Raw genomic sequence first — 20,415 nt, forward strand, 5'->3', positions numbered from 1 at the left:
CCATCAATCTATAAGGCATTGGCCTCTCTATTCTTCTTCTTTTGCGGCTTTCGGCAATCCGCAACACGGTGACCCTCTTTGTCGTAGTTGAAGAAATTACCAACGAACTTTTATTAGTTCTTCTTCTTAAAGGAAGCACCCTTCGGCCCACGATGTACTTTTTCGAGCCCGCGTCCTCGGTCTTGTATTTTTGATCAAGTGATTCCCAAAGTTCTTTAGAAGACGCATTGAAACTATACACGTTGTATAATGAGTCCACTAGACAATTTATCACATAATTTCGACACAAATAGTATGAATTCTTCCAAGCGAAAAACACCATTCTTACTTTCGGATCGGCCTCGTCCTCTTAGAGATTCGAAGGATCATCAGTCAAAAAGCGTACAAGACCAATGATGGTCAAATAGAAGAGCATCTTTCGTTGCTATATTTTGAATTTCAAGCCATCGAATTTCCCCGACTTTTCGGCTGTCATAATCACGGGAGGGCCTCGAGCCGCACCCGCATTTGGAACAAGACCCGCGGGTCCTTTCCGATCGTAGCTATCATCGAGTTTTGTGCTTGCACCGCGATGTTCGGATTCACCACGTTGGTAGTCAAAACCTCCACGTTCGAAGTAAAAAAATTGATCGGATTTTCCGACTCATCCACACCGTTGTTGTTCACGTTGTTATTGTTGATTTCTATTACTACAAAAGAAATCAACTAGAATTAGTCGCTAGCTAGTTGAAAAATAATCAGAATATTTTCAAAACTCCTTCACGAGCAAGCTATCTAAAACACAATATTACTTTAAAATTGCATGAAGAAATAAATAAAATTAAAAGACCACTAAGGCTGATGATAATAAAATTAAATAAAAACAACAATAACATGAGATTATGAACAGCGAAAATAAAAAAATAAGAAAAGAGGAACGCCGAGGCTTGCTCGACAGTTTCATCAAAGTAATATTGCTCTCTCACGAGTGCTGGAAACAACGAAAATTTACCTTCCATGATACAACACCAGAGTGAGAAGATCTTTGCACCAACAGAACTTCTCCTGCAAACCAAGTTTGTAGCAGATCTAACCATCGACTACAAAAGAAAAACACTAAACAATTTCGGAGAGGAAATAAATATCAGAGAGAATATAATTTTTAGGTGTGTTCGAATGAGAGAACAATGCCACCTTTTATAAGCCAAGAGTCTGAGTGGTTACAAGAATTTGAACCACAAAACCATTCAGCCTTAAAGGGCTTTAAACGCATTAAAACTCAATTATTACGCTCTGATTAATCATACAAATATTCAGACTTAATTCTCATAACACTAGGACAAATTAGATCATTGACGTCAGGCTGCTTTTGGATGCGACTAGTCGCATCTACTATCAACAGATACGGAATTTTGGATGCGATTTGTCGCATCCAAAGTCATATCCATTTTGACCATTGGATAAGATTTCGAACCTTTGGATGCGACAATTATCTCATCTAAAGCCAATATTTGTATTAGTATAAACGTTCATATACGTTTTGCATTCAAGTGTAATCCGCGGTATTAAATTACACGGTTACTACAACCTTAAGTTTAATTCCCAACATAACAAAAAAGTTAGTAAAAACAAGCCCAAGTCTAGGACCGACTCGGTTAGACACGATCGATTGGACGAATGGTAACGGCGACGCGTGCGAGCGCGTGTGTCGTGGATTTGGACTTTCCTAAACCTTTGCTCATTTACAAAATTTGGGTAACTCTTGAGAACCCAAATACTTTGATTTCTTTATTTTATAATTCGGGTGTGTGCCATGACATTTTCTTTGGATAAATTTTGTTCTTCCTTCCCAGTTATTAGTATTCTAATTAACAATAAAAAGACTTTGACTTAGTGCTAACGTATTTTTTGGTATCATTCATTCTCTAGAAGATAACAAACGAAAAATAATAGTAATTGAAATTTCAACCATCTTTCTTTTTCTCAAACCATATTGTATCTAAAAAAAACAATCATATGTGGACTATCTAGAAAGGCACTCACTTACATAGTATCTTCATTTTATTTTATTTTAGATTTTTTTGAATTATAATATTATCTTTCAATGTAGTGTAACATAATTAAGTCGCCTTTTCTAACTAATTTATGTGGCTGGCCATATATGGTCATTGGTATGTACAATTATATTAATAACTCACTATATCAATAGATAGTCAATACTTAGTTTTATTGAAATCGTAGTCAATTATGGAATAAATTTCGTAGTCAATTGGTATTATTTTGCTAGTATGTTTATAAAAAATATTATTTTGCTAGTGTATTCTTTTTTAATAAATGAGCTACTCAAACAGGAATATATATAAATTTAATTATCACAAAACTATATATAATTATTTATATTAAACTAATTCAATATTAATTTTAATACTAAAAAATATATTAAAAATAATAATTTACATTGCAAACAAACTACATATTAAAATATATTTTATGAAATAAGTATATAAATAAAACCCCTACAAAATTTATAAACTTTATGTAAAATATATAGAGAATTATATGACATGATTTTGGATACAAAAGATACAAGTAAAATATAAATTGACTATAATGTAATAATTAAATAGAAAGTTATTAATATTATTAAAACAATAGATAAAGGAAGAATATATATTTTTAGTGTTGAAAATAGAGTATTGAATCATAGAGTATTTTGTAGTGCATTAAAAATACATTTTAAAATTTTAGGTTAGAGTTATGAATATAAAAGTCATCCAAATGAATATCTACCCCAATCGCTATCCATTATTGTGCATGTCATGTTAGTAATGTATGGCGTATGCGGATAGTTTCTTCTGATAATCAAGCAACAATTTTTTTAGAGTTTCCTTTCGGTCTCTCATCTAATTTTTTACTTTAATCTATACATATATGTAAAAATAATACATTTTGACCTTGGCCTATCGTGCGTAAACCACGACGTAAACTGCTTGCTCTCAAACACCTTCGCAGAAAAAACCTAATTAATAAAATATTTGGATCCTATTGACTTTGAGATTTTGTATGGTTTTATTATGTGAATCAATTATTTTTTATGGTGTCTGCAGGCCGAGAGGTCATAAATCAATTAATTAAATTGGAATAATTAGCTAGGATAAAATACGATTATTAAAAAAAAAAAAAAAAAAAAACTGAACCGGCCAACTTCTTCTGAACAAAATAATAGTCAGCAAAAAAAAAAAAAAAAAAATCCAGTCAGTTATCAAAATTAACTTGTAAAACACGCACACTGACACACACACACACATCTGTGCGATATAAAATGGAATAATCTCTCCCCTAAAATATAAATTTCTTTATTCCCTTCTGAATTTCTGATCAGTACAGAAAATCTTGAAGCAAAAAGAATTATGCTCCGCCACTTGGTCATGTTCTTGTTTGTGGTTTTGTCTGCGTTGGTATCGAAAGGACTTATACGCGGCGACACGTTAGAGAATTGCAATCGGTGTTCTTCACTGGTAATAGGATGTGTTATTGACTTCACAAGCCGTGTGGGAAAAGAACAGAAAATAGCCATGGAAATGGCAGCTCAGGACCACGTGGAGGTCTTTGATTCATCATCGTCCAAGAGCTGTGCTAAACTGGATTTGCTTATCAGAAACTCTGAAGGAAACCCAGCTAAAGCAGCTGCTTCAGGTAATTATTTATTCAGATTTTATTGTTTTACCATCGTATTACAACTCAGAACTTAATTAGTTTTTGTGACATGCTGTCAAAAAGTCTCATGTTGCAAGTTGCAACTATCAATTGTACTAGGGTTTTTTTTTTTTTTTTTTTTTGTATCGGCCTATAATTTTTTATTTATTTGTGTTTTCTAAAGCAAAGGATAATTTAGAATTAGAATATGCCAAGCCTCTTCCTCTTGTATTAGTCTCCAAAATACTAACGAATAGGGTGTTCGACAATGGCTTGTGCGTGGTTTTGCCTAAATTAGTAAGCTAATTATTTTATAATCTTGTATACACAACCACGTAAATGAGCTGTAGCTCAGTTTTTATACAAGTGGATAAATCCAATATTAATGTACTACTTTTGGATCCCAAGAAGTTTGCAAATTTAGAAGGTACGTGTCTCATCTCAAGCACGTGATTTCAATGACATATTTCAACTTTTATTTTTTATTTTTTATTTTTTATCTATCTTATTTCTTTACGGTTCCGTGTAGGGTAGCAATATCTCGATATATAACAAATTATGTTTGGTTAAAAAAAAACTGCATGATTGCAAGTGCGAAATCAGCTTATAATATTTAAGAGTTTCATTCAATTAGATATAACTGAATGCTCAATCACTTTCTTGAGTACCGTTCGGTAAACAAAGTAACAAACTAATGCCATGACAAATTTGGAAAAAAAAAAGTTTTATTTTTGGTGGTATTGTTGTGTCTGTCTGTATAAGGGCATTTAGTGAATTAATTAATTGGCTTTTTTTTTAATTCCTTTACTTTGACTATTCTTCATTCGTACAGATAAGTAGATCACTCTGATCTCTGTGTATACATTTACTTACAGCCATCGATCTCATCAGAACCCAAAGAGTTCAGGCCATCGTGGGAACGCTAAGCTCACAAGAAGTAGCTTTAATCTCCGAGTCAGCACATAATGACAGCAACGAGAAATTACCTTTTCTATCCCTCTCTTCTCCAGCAATACCAAACCCTTCGCCAACACCGACGACGCCGATTCTCTTCCAATTGTCAAACGACGTCGTTTTCCAGTCAAAGTGCATCGCTGACCTAGTCAATCACTTCAAATGGCGAAAAATCACCGCAATCTACGAGCACGACGCGGCTCACGGTTTCTCCGTCGCGTTGACCTTCCTCTCCGACTCGCTCCGCCGAGTCAACTCGGAGATCGAACACCACACGGGCTTTCGAATATCCTTGCCTCTTCTCTTCGAGGAAGAGCTTCTGAAGCTTAAGAGAAAGACCAACCGAGTCTTCGTAGTCTTTCACTTCTCTTTGCCTTCTGTTTTATCGCTCTTCGAGAAAGCCAATCGGCTGGGAATGATGGAGAGAGGCTATGTCTGGATAATCTCCGACGAGATAGCGAGTCTTCTCGACTCCGTTGACTCTTCTTTCAAGCTTCGAAATATGGACGGCGTTATCGGCGTGAAATCGAATTTCAACGATACGGCCGAGGATTTCAAAAACTTCAAGAGAAGATTCAGGAGAGCGTACGGATCGGAATACCCCGAAGAGGAAGAGAATTCAAGCCCTAGTTTGTTCGCGCTCCGAGCTTACGACTCAATCAACGCAGCCACAAAAGCTAGGGTTTCGTCCGAGAATAATCTTTCTCTCCGGGGTCTGAGTGGACAAATCGGGTTCAAGAACGGAATGCTAGTTCAATCGCCGACGTTTGAAATCATCAATTTGGTTGGAAAGAGCTATCAATCGATCGCGTTTTGGACGGAACAGCACGGATTCTTAGACGGAGGATTTAACGGTCCGATCCACTGGCCGGGCAGGTCGCGGACGGCGCCGAAGGGAAGAGCTTTGTCCGGCGAAGAGAAACGGCTGCAAATAGCGGTTCCGGCGAACGGTGCGTTTCACCAATTTGTAAACGTCAGCGTGGACCCAAAAAACGTGACCCATGCGACGGGGCTTTCGATCAGCGTATTCCAAGCTGTTCTTAAGCGTCTAAATCATCAAAGGCCCTACGATTTTATTCCTTCCAACGGCACTTACGATCAAATGATCCAAACCGTACAAAATCAGGTATATATATCTATCAAATAATTCTTATTTACTATTATATTTACTTTTGAATAAGTCTCCACAGTCCCCATTTTTTAGGTGTTCTCTAAATCAACAAATTGGACGTCGTCATCAGTTTTTTAACATTGGTTTAAAAATGAACAAACGATCTGGATAAGAGAATTTGAGAGAGAACTAGAGAAATAAAAACACTAATAATCATATTCCAATATAATTGATTTTATATTTAACGAATGGATACAGATATACGTAAGTACATATTTTACAAATATCCAACTAGGGCAAACTTGTCACATATAAAACTGAGTTGTTGTTGTTATATATGTATATATGTAGGAAGTGGATATGGCTGTGGGAGATATATGTATAATATCGGATAGGTTTGAGCACGTGGAGTTCACGCAGCCGTACCTGAACTCGGGGCTGCAGATGGTGGTGGCGGTGGAGGAGGACAGGCGAAGAGAGAAGTGGATGTTCATGAGAGCCTTCAGCAGAGACATGTGGATACAGCTCGTCTTCATGCATTTCTCCGTTTGCAGTGTCGTCTGCATAATCGAGATTCAACACGGCCGAAACCGAGAACTCGAGGAGGGATTCGGTGTCATGCTTTGGTTCTCCCTCACCACGCTTTTCTTTGCCCAAAGTAAGACCAAAATATATATATTAAACAACACGAGAAAAATTAGTTATTATTAGACTAAAAGGGATTACAATAGCGAGATTTTTACTCAATCACACAACTTATATGAGAATGTTGTAAGCAGGGGGACGAGTCTAAACTTAGGGGGCTAAAGTGAATTTTTTTTTCAGGATGAGTTAATTTGTAAATCTTCAAGGTAAAAATTAAATATGATAAATAAATTAAATTTGGACAAAAAAAAAAAAAAATTGAGGGTTGTTGGGCCTTCATTGCGTCCATCCTGGTTGTAAGCACTTGCCACTAAAACACTACAATTTGTTATACTCAAATTGTACACTTTTTTTCTTTCTTTCTTTCGTTTCTGGATATTCAACTTCATGGACTCAATATATTTCGTTTATACTTCATGGACCCAAAGTTAGAAATATATAGGGTAAACGCATTTCGTCTTTGCATATTTAAAAGCTTATCTAAAATCCAGCATTCTTATTAACATATTGTTTTTTAATATTTATATATCTTTCAAGGGAGCATTCAATTATTATTATTATTTTTTTCTTCCATTTTACATATTCGTATATACTTCTTGGTGATGAACATTGAGTATATTTCTTCAATGTCTTGACAATGTAATTGATTTCCAGGAGAACCACTGACGTGCAATTTGGCACGATTTGTATTGGCGCCATGGCTGTTTGCGATCCTAATCGTGGGAGCTAGTTTCACAGCCAGCCTCTCGTCTATGCTCACAGTCCCGCAGATCACGCCGTCCGTGCTTGACATCAACACGCTGCTGAGGACAAACGCGCCCGTGGGTTGCAACGGCAAGTCTTTCATCGTCCGCTATTTGGTCGACACTTTGAAATTCAAGCGCGGGAACGTCAAGAACATCTCGTTGATGGACGACTACCCAATGGCATTCGAGAACGGGGAGATCAAAGCCGCGTTCCTCATGGCGCCACACGCCGAGGTATTTCTTGCCAAGAATTGTCGAGGCTTCACCAACGCGGGTCCCACTCACACGCTCGGTGGTCTTGGATTTGTAAGTTTTGCATATCGAGCTTTCGAATCAATATTTTTATTTTTCAAAACCCTAATATTAAGTCTTTTGTATATTTTTAATGACATGTCATAGTTTTATCAATTATTTTTGGTGAATAGAAATTATTTTGGTGAGTACAAATGAGTTTGGTTGAGTCTGAATTTCGCCTAGAATTTCGTCACTTGTATAAATATGTTCTTATTTATTTTTTCTAGTTTTTTTTTTTGGTACTCGCCTTTGGTTTCTAACAAAAAAATTGAACCATTTTCTACGCAAAAGGCCGTAAAGAAGGAATCGCCTTGGGCTATTGAGCTCTCGAAGGCGATTATCGAAGTGATAGAGAGCAAAGAAGTGGAAAGACTACAAAAGGACATGCTTTCGTCTTTTAACTGCACGTCTTCATCGATCAAGCTCGGCGCGGGCCCCATAGGTCCTGAGCCTTTCTCGGGCATGTTTATCATTTCGGGAACCATATGCGCCTTTGCTTTCTTGGTCCTTCTAGTTCGTCGCATGTGCAAGCTCTTTGATGAAGCCTCGAGCTTTTTACGAAAGAAAGCTATGTTGGCGAGTATGGGGTTTTGGAGATGGGCTTGTAGAAGAAAGCTTCCCAGCGTTGTTTAGCCGTGTACACGTGAGTATTGATTGACTTAGGGCACTAACTATGTCGCAACTTTTCTTACCTAATTGTAAGCCAGAAGTCTCGGAGCAAAAAAATGTTGAAGTTTTTTTTGGCAATAAATGTTAAAGTTATGAGATGTGATTGAATAATTAATAATGTTTTAACTTTGATTTATGGTGTGATTGGAATCAACCTTTTACCTTTATATCGAAAAAAATCTTCCAAACCTAACACTTCCATCCAATTGTGATATAATGGGATTTCACTTTACGGTACCAGTAACTGTAACACCTGTGTTAAATCATGGAATAGTGTGTTAACATTGAATAAGGTGTTAAAACATGCTATTCACAGAATTACTCCACGAAATAAGGTTCAACTTTGAAGCTACGTAACAACGTATAGATCAAGGGAATATATGTCATCGAAATTCTGTAAATGTTCAGAGATTTTTTTATGATTAACAATTTTTTTTAGTTAAATTACGCTTTTTTATAGTTGTTTTTTTCTTTAACAGATTCTTAGATTTGTACATGTGGTAACTTAACAATGTAATATCTAAAAACTTATAATTGCATTATTTTCATCTAATTTAACACAATTTTTTTTTACTGTTTTTCATTCATACATTTCATATATTTGATTACATAAAATATTTAAACTCAAAACTTCAATTTTTTTTTATTATAAAAATTAAATAATAGAGACAAGAGGCCCTCACTAAAGAGAAAACCTTACAGGAGGTAGTACTGTACCACTACCATCCAAACTAAATGTTTCTTGTCAACTCGTGTTGAAGTTGAAAGTCTTAATCAGGTAGTTTTGGTAAAAAAATAAAAAAACAAAGTAAAAATAACATAGAGTGTGTACAATTACAATTACGAATAATCCAAAAATACACATTAAAATAAATTATCTACATACATACATAGTTTTACCTGCAAAGCCGGTTGGTTAGAAAATTATTAAATAAAATAAAATAATAAGTAGTGCGGGTTTCCCATATAGGGTAGAAGACCGATTCTCTTCTCCAATTCAACGTTCACACAGTTCGACTTCAAAGTTCAAACGGTCAAACCCGAAGCTTTTTGTTGTTCACTCCCTTGACTCGAGAGAAGACAGGACGTAGAATATGGAGTCCACTAAACCCACCTTCTCTCTCTAATGTTTCAACCAATAACCTCCCTCGTAAACGACACGTCATCACAAACGCACCAATACCACAATGTCCAGAGCGCACTTAATCCAAACCCTTGTTAAAATTGCTCTTCCCCTTTCATATTATAGAATTAGAATCTATCTCTCCGCCGACACACACACACCAGCTGTTCGACGACTCGCCAGTCGCCAACAAACAAAACAAACCAAACTCTCTTTCTATTTTTTTTTTTTTTTTTTTTAACACAGATCTAAAAAGTCAGACACTCGAGTAATAATGAGAAATAATGATATTATTATATATAGAGGGAATAGAAAAGAGAAAGAAAAGAAAAGACTTGCCTCCAAGATTCCAGTTCATGCGAGGAAAACGATGGCGTCGATAACACTCAATTCCTCAGAGAGCGAAAAGACGTTTATCAAACGACAAATTAAAAGCCATAGATAGGAGTAAGACTGCTCTGCCAGATAATCGTTATACATATAATTACACGCATATATATAGTCAGGTCATACGGACAAATAGCCTTTGCTCTCTCTGTATCGTTGTTTGGTCTGTGAATTGGAAAATTCTAGGGTTCCGTTCAAAGGCTCATTCTTCCGTGATTGGCTGATCTTGTTTGGTGGCTCTCTGTAGATCGAGGTTGGTCTCGATTTGAGAATGGACGGTGGAGATGGAACGGTGAGATTGGGGGCTCTGAACTTGAAGGCGGATCGGTTCGGGCTCGATTCGGGACAGGATGTGTCCGTTTCTTCGCCGGTGACGAGGCAAAAAGCCGCCGCGGCCAAACAGTTCATAGAGAATCATTACAAGAACTATCTGCAGGGATTACAGGAACGGAAAGAGAGGTAGGCGATTATTTTTATCTTAATTTGGTTAATTTGATTCATAAAATAATTACGTTCTATCTGCCTTGTAGTTGAATTAGTGTGTCAAAAGAAATTTGCGCTGATTATATTTGTACGACTACAAGAACAAATTTTTGGCTTGCAACTATATCCAATTCATATACTGTTTCGATTCGCTGATCCTTCTTTTTCTTTCCTTTATGGGAAATTTGATTTGATTGGTGTAACTTGTAACCTTTTTTTTTTCTTTTTTTTTTTTTACAGGCGGCGAGCACTGCAGAGAAAAGCACAGGAGTCTCAGATATCTGCTGAGGAACAAGAGCAGATGATGAGGAATCTAGAGCGCAGAGAAACTGAGTATATGAGACTGCAAAGGCGTAAAATTGGAATCGATGACTTTGAGCAGTTAACTGTGATTGGCAAAGGTGCTTTTGGCGAGGTATGAGAAAAAGTTGATTCATTACGTAAACATTTTTGGTGGTCAAACTTGCTGTGTTAGAGAGCTAATGACTATATCTTGTTTTAAATGGGATGTAACTCTCTTGTGGTCCAGCACCCTTGTGTTTGAATTTTCTACAATAATTGTTGATCATAGAATTTATATATAGATCTTTTTAATTATGAGATTTATTCATTTCATGCTGTGATTCAGGTAAGGCTGTGTCGTGCGAAAGGGACAGGAGAGATTTTTGCAATGAAGAAATTAAAGAAATCAGAGATGCTTAGCCGTGGACAGGTAACACAGAGATGCCTTTTTATTTATTTGGTAAAGCAGTTAAAACTATAATTTAAAATTTTTTCATGCTGTAGTTTCAGTTTGTAATCAAAATAACGCGGTATCTCTGGCCGAAATGTTATTAGAATCTTAGCGAAATTATTTTCTTCTCGTTTAGCATTCAGACAAAAAAGATCAAGACCTTAAAATCAATTTGAAGCATCATATTATGTAGAGCAATTTGATTACTAAATGGTAGTGGAACAAGTCTGACTGGTATCTTTCATTCTTCGTTTATCTTCTGGTTCATTTTCTTATTTCAATTAGGTTGAGCACGTTCGGTCAGAGAGGAACTTGCTTGCAGAGGTTGATAGCCGGTGCATCGTACAACTTTTTTATTCCTTTCAAGATTCTGATTTCTTATACCTTATTATGGAGTATTTACCTGGTGGTGACATCATGACGCTATTGATGAGAGAAGACGTTATCTCTGAGGAAGTTGCACGTTTTTACATTGCGGAAAGTATCCTAGCTATTCATTCCATTCATCAACACAACTACATTCATAGGTATGAGTATCATCTGTTCTTAACACCCAATCTCCCAATAGTTCGGATCTAATAACTATGTATGTGGTCGATTTGAAGATAGGAGAAGTATTGGATTCTACCTCCCCGAACATCCTGATCTGTTTTTCTGCCAAATCGGGATTATTTACTTGGATGCCTGTACATAAGTTGTCTTAACTGCATGATTGAAGTGGACATTAGTTACTTACATGTGAGTTTGGTTAGGGTAGTAGAATGGTCAAGAACTTTTAAATAGATGAAGAGCAGTAAGAGGCGTTTCATTTATCACCTTGAACTTGGTCTTATGTCCATTTTATCATAAAAACTCTTTCTCCACATGCCTTGCCAAAAAAAATTAAGCAAGTGTCTTTATTTCTTTGAAGTTTGAGGTTGTTGACAAATCTTTAGCTATTTGCTGTATATGAACTTCCACACGTATGCCATGAAAAATATATTTTTTAAGAGCATTAAGTACTCGCTGGCTCACTCTCTAGTATTCTTCTTTCAGGGACATAAAACCAGATAACCTGATCTTGGACAAAAACGGCCATTTAAAACTTTCTGATTTTGGATTGTGTAAACCTCTTGATGACAAGTATTCAACAATGCTGTTGGAGAATGAAGATTTGGAAACTCAGGAATCCATTTCTGAAAATGAAGGACAATCTGCCGCTGATAGACCCCCTTGGATGATGCCAAAAGAAAAATTGCTGCAATGGAAGCGTAATCGCCGTGCATTGGTACTTTTTCTTAAACAATCTCTTTCTAACAAAATCAAAATCTATGGTGTCATCATTTGTCTTTTCCAGATTAAGTTTCATCAATTTTTTTTTTTATTATTTGTGCCTATTGTACTGGTATCCACAGGCCTTTTCAACTGTCGGAACTCTCGACTACATGGCACCAGAGGTGTTGCTGAAGAAGGGCTATGGGGTGGAATGTGATTGGTGGTCACTTGGGGCAATTATGTATGAAATGCTAATAGGCTATCCTCCCTTTTGTTCCGATGATCAAAGGATAACGTGCCGCAAGGTAACTAAACTTCTGCTATTTGCTTTATTAAAAGTCATCCGGGATTTCTAAAGCTATGGTTTTTTTTTCTCTTCTGCAGATAATTAGTTGGAGAACGTGCCTAAAATTCCCCGAGGAACCAAAAATATCAAGCGAGGCCAAGGATTTGATATGCCACTTGCTATGTAACGTTGAAACGAGGTTGGGAACTCAAGGAATTGAAGAATTGAAGGTGAGAGAAAACAGTGTCTTAGATTTGGTTTTGATATTGAGATTTGATTCGGGATCTTGTCTGAGCCGATATTTTACACAGGCACATCCATGGTTCAGAAGCACCGAGTGGGACAATCTCTATGAAATGGAAGCAGCATATAAACCTACAGTCACTGGCGACCTGGACACACAGAATTTTGAGAAGTTTCCTGAAGTGAGTATAAATAGGCTCAGTCATGATCTTGATCAAATAATTACCAATAATAATAAATGCACAAAGTGTTCTGATAAAACTTCAAAAAAAAAAAATTGAATTATATAATGTGACTCAACCAATTGTTGGTCCTAACTTCCACCCGTCCCCCAATTTATTGTTCTTCTAGATAGACGCCCAACCATCCGAAAGTCCAACGGTGGGACCTTGGCGGAAGGTATTTACATGCTTCCTTGTTTAACTACTGTAAAGTTTGGTTATATTATGCCGCTGCGAATTCTTGGATCGAGAGCTGGTAATCGTATCATTATTTACATTTCCCGTTGATGTCGCAGATGTTGACATCCAAAGACACTAACTTCATTGGATACACTTACAAAAAATCAGACGTCATTAAATCACTCGAAGGTTCAGGTATGCTCTTGTGTTTACCTTCTGTTCTGTGTTGGATGATAGACCAAAAGTACGATCAAATTCTAGCGTTACATGATTACGATATATATACACATATATATAATATATATATGCACATTTGGCTAATTATTATTGGTGAATTGCGTGTACAGAGATGGCGTCGAATGAAGCTTCACGGGGCCCTTCTCTGATATCGTTGTTAGGTATTGCTAACTATCATTGATCTTCAATACTATCCCATAAGATGAGTCACATGACCTTGTGACACTACATATCAATAAATTAAATTCCTATCTAGATGGTGGACCTAATAATCCACTTATGTGTTTGTGCCCATTGCTTTATGACAGACAGATATTCCACGGCACAACCACTCTACATTTGTAATTTTTTTCTTTCTTGGTTTGATTAAGTTGAACACAACGTATTATCATGTAATATTCGTGTCGGAATGTTTTTTGTTTTAATCCAGGTCGAATCAATTTGCAAGAGACGGTGATATCAGAGGGTGAGCTGAAGCAAGACATGTGAGTGTTTCTATAGGAGATAGTTGATACACAAATATACATACCGGGAATGAAAGCGCTATTATACAAGACCTGAAACGGCTATATTTCTGCGGAAGAAAGAGTTCAGCTAAAAGAGAGCTTATGCAACAATCTTTAGGAGCTATAAATTATCGGCCCCTAAAAGTTACTCGACTAAGGATAGACGTTATGTGGTGGATAAAGCCACTCATGGTTAGGTTCAGCTTAGTGGGACCATTATATTCTGACTTTTCATCTCTCTTCACTTCTCATCCATGGTATCATAAGCAACAGATAAGGAATTTTGGTACTATAGTAATACATTTCTGTACAATCCCAATGCTTAGTCGAGGATTTGCAATTTTGTTGTATGTGCAATACAATAATAGTACTGTTTATTGTAACTCTGGATTTATTTTCCCCTCACATCACATAATGTTATTCAACAAGTTTGTTTGAATGAACAATAATTAGTGGTCTACTAGCGTGTGGAAATGCACGTGATTGAACATCAAATCAAGGGACATTCAAACTCCGAAATGAAATAAAAATATATTAATTCGGTGATAAATCCTTGCGGAGCCACAGAATTATTGCTTAGATAGTAGATACTGGGAAGATGGATTGAGCCAGCCACGTAAGCAAAGATATCACGAGTGATTTAGATATTTTTAGATATTTTGAGTCTGAGACGCCAACAAAATATCTTTGATGTCCCTTTGCTTTGCGACTTTGCTTCCAAGCAGTTACTTCGGATGACGTGGCAATTGCGATGGACCCTGACACGTGTAAAAGTAGCGACAACTGTATCGTTCTTTTGTCCCAACACCGCCATCTCTCTCTCTCTTTCTCTCTACCCCAAATGCCAAAAAGTGCAAATTCCATTCTCTCTCAGCCGTCTCTCACATATCATACAAAATCTCAAAACATATATCATCAAATTTTCTTTAATATTGATAAAGAAAAATAAATCCATATATTTTTCATCCATGTATGTATTGGATGGTTTCATAGCAAGACAACACGTTTCCGAGCTTCAAACTGTAAGGTCGTGCTTGTTGACTTCCTCCGACGATCCTTCTTCCGGCCAAGTACTTTTCCGTTCTTACAAAATTCAATTTTCTTATCATGAGATCGTCGATTTTTCGGATTGTGTTTTACTTGATTCAACTTTTTCCGTTTCTTCTGATACGACATGCATTTCGTTTGTGTTACTTGTCGATCTATTCCAGAATGATTATTTTTTGGGCAACAGATTAGTAGTAATTGTTACACGAACATACACGATTCTGGAGCGAAACACAGAGACTAATTATGTTTTAGTTGAAAATTGCATGTGTGATTCAAAGAGTACAGCGATGGAGACTCCGCCGGAATCTATGCCTACGGAGTGGACCGACGAGAAGCACAGTATGTACCTGAAATCCATGGAAGCCTCGTTTGTCAACGATCTATATGACTCCATGGAATTCCTGGGATGGTGTCCCGAAAAGAAGGATATTCTGCTCTCGAAAACCTCTAACCAAACACGCCCTAAACCTTCTTCCCCTTCCGGCCAGGTAAGCCCTCATTGATTCTCTTTTTTTATTATCTAATTCACGAAACAACCTGTTAATCCGTCTCTGAATGTGTTTGATTATAATCTTTCTAGTTCGAGGTGCTTCGAGGCGGAAGTTGGGGAAAAGTCCATTTCGACCGAGCCAGATCTCAAGCCGCCAAGACCAACAGAATAGGAAAAGACCTCCTCTCGAACCCGTGGATTCTTCACTTCAAGTCCACCGGAGAGCCTCGCGCTGCGGCGATGAACCGGGAGATCAACCGGGAGATCAATCGATCGGATTCGAAGAAGGCCGTGCCGCGCTGGGGAGCTTCTTCGAGCTCGACTCAGTTCCAGCTCGCCCAACAGGACTCTCGCTGCAACGAGGCAGGTATATACATCATCTCGAATCATACCAACCGTGATCTCGATTTGTTGTATATCAACAGTGATTTGATGTGATCTTGAGTTTGAATTGGAATTAACTTTTTGATTCCTCGTTTGCACAGAGGCTTCGGGCCAGAACTTCGACGATGAGGAGGACGAGGGAGGTGATAACATGAAACGGGTTAAAACACAGGAGCTCGGTCCACATTCGCCGCCCGATCAGGTGAAAATTGTGCTCTGAAACTTTGATCGGAGTCGCACGGACTATTGTGTTCATGTCAGTGTGTTTGAAACTCTGCTGGTTTTTTTTTTTAAGGTGGTACCGCATCACAACCGTTCTCACGGACGAGAAAAGCACTGCAAATCTAGCGAGGAAGACGATCTCTAACCAAAGAACTGTTCGTAGAGACCTGAGTTCATAATTATCAAGCAGTCCTCAAAGCGGGTTATCATAAGAGCGATATTTCTAAATGGGAGCTCAAATAGGATAACTCTATCGATTAAGTTATAAGTAGGAGAATTTTCTGTTTAAATATGCCAGCGATTTGGTGGTGGTGGTGGTTGTGGTTTCTTATGAATTGTCTAGTTTGCTTTCGATTCAATAGACCTTAATAACTCTTGTTGTTCTTATTATCATTGCCTCAAAGAGACGATGGATTTTCAGCTTCTGAATTTGAGTCGCTTCAATTCTTAAAAATAAACCACTATCAGACAAAAATGGCTTATAAACTTGGGTTTGATTTATAAATTATAATTGCTCTAAATGTTGAATTTATTTATTAAAAAAATATATTAAATTGGAATAAAAAACTATCTTTTTCTGTCGTTCCACAACTTTGAATTCAAATTGTAATCGAATTTACTTCCTGCTTCTATTAGAAGAAACGCCAGGTTCAATGTTCAACGAATGCTATATGTGTTGCTTAGAACTTAGAAGATAGAATTTATTATCCTCCAAGTTGGTAACTTCCATACCATTTGCGTGACTCAAAAGTTTTAGGTAGTCTACTTTTATCATAATTGGCTCGTCACAATAATATCTAAATGGAACTCAAACGGTGACGCAACAATATTTGATACAAAAAGATTGCATCATGCTAATAATGTGCACCCGAACTCGAATTTGTTGCAGAAATTATTCTGATCTTTTTCTTTTTTTACACGTTGCATCTTCTGTTAAAATTTCTCTGTTATCTCCAAAATTTTACTAACATGTTACTCACATTTGACTAAAAACATGTGCAATTAAATTATTAAAATGTAATTTAAATTGACTGAAACTAAAATCCTTAAAAAATAAACTCGAGTTCGAGCCCTAAAAAACTCTAGCCCTAATTTCTCTTCTTTGAACTCGAGCAAGATATGATTGAGAGTTTGTTCGTTGCAGGCAGAGATGAACAGCGAAAATCACCTACGAAGTCGTATTTCTGAAAGCAACGATGAAACAACATGAACTTAACACGATCAATTGCAGATGACAATTACAAATGATTCATAACACTATCAATTACTTAAAAATGATTACAAATAACAATATCAGGCATTCAAATAACATGAACTTAATTTTTTTATTCATTTGTAATTTTTCCGATAATTTCAATAGAGACTGGCCCATTCATCTTTGACTCCGAATCAGTTCGACCATTTTCCACTTCAATATGTGTCCTCTATTTTTCGTCTTCCATGGCGTTAACTTCTTCAGCAAACTTGGAATTATTTGCATTGACCTCTTACATATTGGGGGATCCGACCACTCTAAATACCCGTATCCCTTTTCCCTCGACGCAACTTCTTTTTCTGATTCCGCAAAAAACCTTCTTTTAGATTGCAGAGCACGGCGTTGATTTCGCCACTGAATACACCGTCATAGCTCAACAAACGAGGATAAGCCAATAAAATACCGATCACACAGAGATTATCAATTTCGTGTCGGAGAATTTTCACTTTCGGGATAGCTAATGTTGAGATCTTTTAGGAGCATAAAAAACTTTCGCGATCGAATCTTGTTAACGCGTTAAGAGTGCACATTATTATCGCCGCATGAGTTCAGGGATAATTTTGTAGTTTAACCTTATAAATATTGCTTTAAAAAAAATAATAGGTATATACACTATTTAAGAAAAACACGTAATTAATAATCTGACCATTTTTCTGAACTTTCTTTGTCGACTTGATCACCACGCAAATTAGTGACACGTTTTCTTTTCTTCCGTCTCTCAATCTTTCTCCCCTCTTGATTCAATTAATAAAAATAAAACAATCCAATGTATAAATTGGTGTTTCGGGTACAACTTCTTGGCCGCACACGATTCACTTAGCAAACTGAGTATCTTCAAAATCAAATCTAATATTCTCTCCCCAACTTTCTCGGCCCTTCACAACTACTTCTTCTTTTTCCGATAATTCCCAGTCTCAGGCCAATAATCGTCACCCGATTCCGATCCAGCGGTGACAATGCCGCCGTGTGCATCGTCGACGAAGGCGGTGGCGAAGTCTCTGATTTTGCGGCGAGCCGGTCTGAGAGGCCTCATCAGCCTCGCCGCCGACGCCACACCGATTCGGAATCGGCGACTCAGTGGAATCGCTGGCAAGGACAACGACTTCGTCGCCCGAGGGAATCGACAAGACGTCTGTTCCTCTTCTTCGTCTTCGTCTTTATCTTCGTCTTCGGTGCTGTCCAATGTCAATAATGTCCAGAGGAGGAGCTTCCTCGGCTGCGGCGATGGCGACGAAGGCAGTGTTCTATCCAAAGTCTACGAGGAAAAACGCGTCTTGGGGTAATCTATTCATACCTCAATTTTTTTTGGTATTGAAGTTTTGGTCAGCAAACCCTAGTTTTTTTAATTTGAATCGCGTTAAGGTGTTTTGATGTAATATCGAGATTGATATTTGTTAGAAGAGGAAAAGCTAAAAGGTTGACTATAGCTATCTTTGTTCTGCTAAACTACCTATTGGCATGTTTAAAATTTTTGTGTTGATTGGAATTACATTATCCTTTTCATTTCTTCTTCTTCTTCCTTATTGTTTGAATTGAACTTATATGATATCTGTATAGGTACTCCCAGGAGCAGCTGTACAATGTAGTTGCAGCTGTTGATATGTACCGTGATTTTCTACCGTGGTGTCAGCGCTCCGATATACTCAGGCACTATCCTGATGGGTCGTTTGACGCGGAGCTCGAGATTGGGTTTAAATTTCTTGTTGAGAGTTACGTGTCCCATGTGGAATTAGAACGGCCCAAAAGGATCAAGGTAACTGCAATGTTTGATCATTTTTTTGGCTGTAAGTTTGTAGTTAAAAGTGTTTGTGAGGCCTAATAGATAACTACTGCTTTGGGATTATATATAGATAGTGTATGTGCTGTTACGCGGCTTAGTATTTGCCGATATCCCGTTTTATGCCAGATTAAGATGGAGTTATGATTGGTCTTTTGTGTTCGGTTTTTATTTACTTGTTTTTGTTTCATTATAAGAAAGTTGTTTAGGGATTGATGTTGAAAATGCAATGTCTAATGCTTGAGTTTATGTGGGAACTTCTTTTTCTTTCTCCGATCATAGTTTCTTTACGTGAATCATGTTACTCATATCATCACTCCAAATATATGCCAAGCTTCTCGATGATGTACTTACTTTTTTTTTTCCTTTCAGACAACTGCAACGGACACTACACTATTTGACCACTTAATAAACATCTGGGAGTTCAGTCCTGGTCCAGTTCCTGGATCTTGCAACCTCTATTTCTTGGTAGATTTTAAGTTCCAATCACCGCTCTATCGACAGGTACTCTATTTTGCTCCCCTTTGCTGCTATCTCATAAACTTCAAAATCAAGATTATCACGTGCATGTCCATTTTACATTTTCTTTGAAGTCCGATTCCAATTGGCTTGTGCCATACCCACCAAAGTTCTGGTTTGTGTCGTATCATTTCTTGTTGTGGAAGATGAAATAGAATCACCTGACAATTTAGTATCTCAGCAATAGGCTTGGACCTAGATGTTCAACTGCTTAAGTAAGTTTACATTGAATTCCATTATTATAACTACCAATTACGCTTCCGTCCTAATCATCCTTGGCTATAGTATGTTTCAATGTTTCTCAGAGTTTTAAGTTGCTTAAAAATGGACAATATCTCTGTTGTTTTCAATACATACCAAAATACGCTCTATCACTTGGCTAGAAAGTGACAGTTGGGCGTAAGACTCTTATTCTGTCTCACCATTTTGCGTAAACTAAATGAATCGCTATGTTGATAGTCAACTAATGTCCTGCCAGGTGGCGTCCATGTTCTTTAAGGAGGTAGTTGCTCGATTAGTTGGTTCGCTCGATGATCGCTGCCGAGTGGTTTATGGACCAGGGACTCGAGTTATGGAAGATTCGTACGGACATAATTCTTGAAAGCCTTTCTGCGTACTTAGTAGTTTTTGTTCGTGCGCTACCAAGCAGTCGTCGGTGATGATGATATCTCAAAAAATGCTAGAAAGGCCATGCTAACTTGGTAGTTTTTGTTTTTGCATTCAATTTACTGGCCATGGATGCAACACAGATGGATTTTCAACCGTTGAAAAGGCTCTCAATTGTCGGCGGACATTGGAAGCCTTCCGTGCTCCTCATGATTGGTTTTATTTCTCACATTACATTGGTTTTGGGCTGTATTTAGTCTTTTTAATCAGTCATATGACAACTTGGGAATAACCACTTGTTGTGTCGTGTCATTGTTACTCTTTTGACATATTTATGAAATCAAAATATCCGTACTTCATGCCTA

General features: G+C 37.2%; 4 protein-coding genes across 5 annotated transcripts; all 4 read left to right on the top strand.

The window, feature by feature from the left end:
- Positions 1-3,389: 3,389 nt before the first annotated feature.
- LOC149392098 (glutamate receptor 2.9-like) lies at positions 3,390-8,058 on the top strand. Its single transcript, XM_089620094.1, has 5 exons — positions 3,390-3,675; positions 4,551-5,755; positions 6,092-6,398; positions 7,040-7,437; positions 7,717-8,058. Exons 1-5 carry the CDS (start codon positions 3,390-3,392, stop codon positions 8,056-8,058), a joined length of 2,538 nt encoding a protein of 845 aa, XP_089476220.1.
- A 1,303-nt stretch (positions 8,059-9,361) lies between these two features.
- Positions 9,362-14,154, top strand: LOC149392099 (Protein kinase family protein). The gene is made up of 13 exons (XM_089618840.1): positions 9,362-9,664; positions 9,852-10,063; positions 10,328-10,502; positions 10,716-10,799; positions 11,106-11,347; positions 11,856-12,087; positions 12,215-12,379; positions 12,459-12,590; positions 12,672-12,785; positions 12,955-13,002; positions 13,121-13,199; positions 13,352-13,402; positions 13,672-14,154. The coding sequence occupies exons 2-13, from the start codon at positions 9,876-9,878 to the stop codon at positions 13,728-13,730; spliced, it is 1,569 nt and encodes a 522-aa protein (XP_089474966.1). The 5' UTR covers positions 9,362-9,664; positions 9,852-9,875; the 3' UTR covers positions 13,731-14,154.
- Positions 14,155-14,561: 407 nt separating this feature from the next.
- Positions 14,562-16,316, top strand: COR27 (cold regulated protein 27). 2 transcript variants are annotated; one of them, XM_089618841.1, is made up of 5 exons: positions 14,562-14,817; positions 15,076-15,285; positions 15,378-15,654; positions 15,773-15,873; positions 15,967-16,316. In XM_089618841.1, exons 1-5 carry the CDS (start codon positions 14,716-14,718, stop codon positions 16,036-16,038), a joined length of 762 nt encoding a protein of 253 aa, XP_089474967.1. In that variant the 5' UTR covers positions 14,562-14,715; the 3' UTR covers positions 16,039-16,316. The 2 variants fall into 2 exon arrangements, with proteins under 2 accessions (XP_089474967.1, XP_089474968.1); XM_089618842.1 differs by having other exon boundaries at positions 14,563-14,817; positions 15,050-15,285.
- Positions 16,317-17,845: 1,529 nt separating this feature from the next.
- LOC149392101 (Polyketide cyclase / dehydrase and lipid transport protein) lies at positions 17,846-20,415 on the top strand. The gene is made up of 4 exons (XM_089621426.1): positions 17,846-18,427; positions 18,706-18,901; positions 19,298-19,429; positions 19,923-20,415. The coding sequence occupies exons 1-4, from the start codon at positions 18,105-18,107 to the stop codon at positions 20,043-20,045; spliced, it is 774 nt and encodes a 257-aa protein (XP_089477552.1). The 5' UTR covers positions 17,846-18,104; the 3' UTR covers positions 20,046-20,415.

Source organism: Urtica dioica, chromosome 7 (assembly GCF_054948205.1).
Source record: "Urtica dioica subsp. dioica isolate 48M chromosome 7, U.dioica_male_clone48M_v1_H2, whole genome shotgun sequence".
In the NCBI taxonomy this organism is placed as follows: Eukaryota; Viridiplantae; Streptophyta; class Magnoliopsida; order Rosales; family Urticaceae; genus Urtica; species Urtica dioica.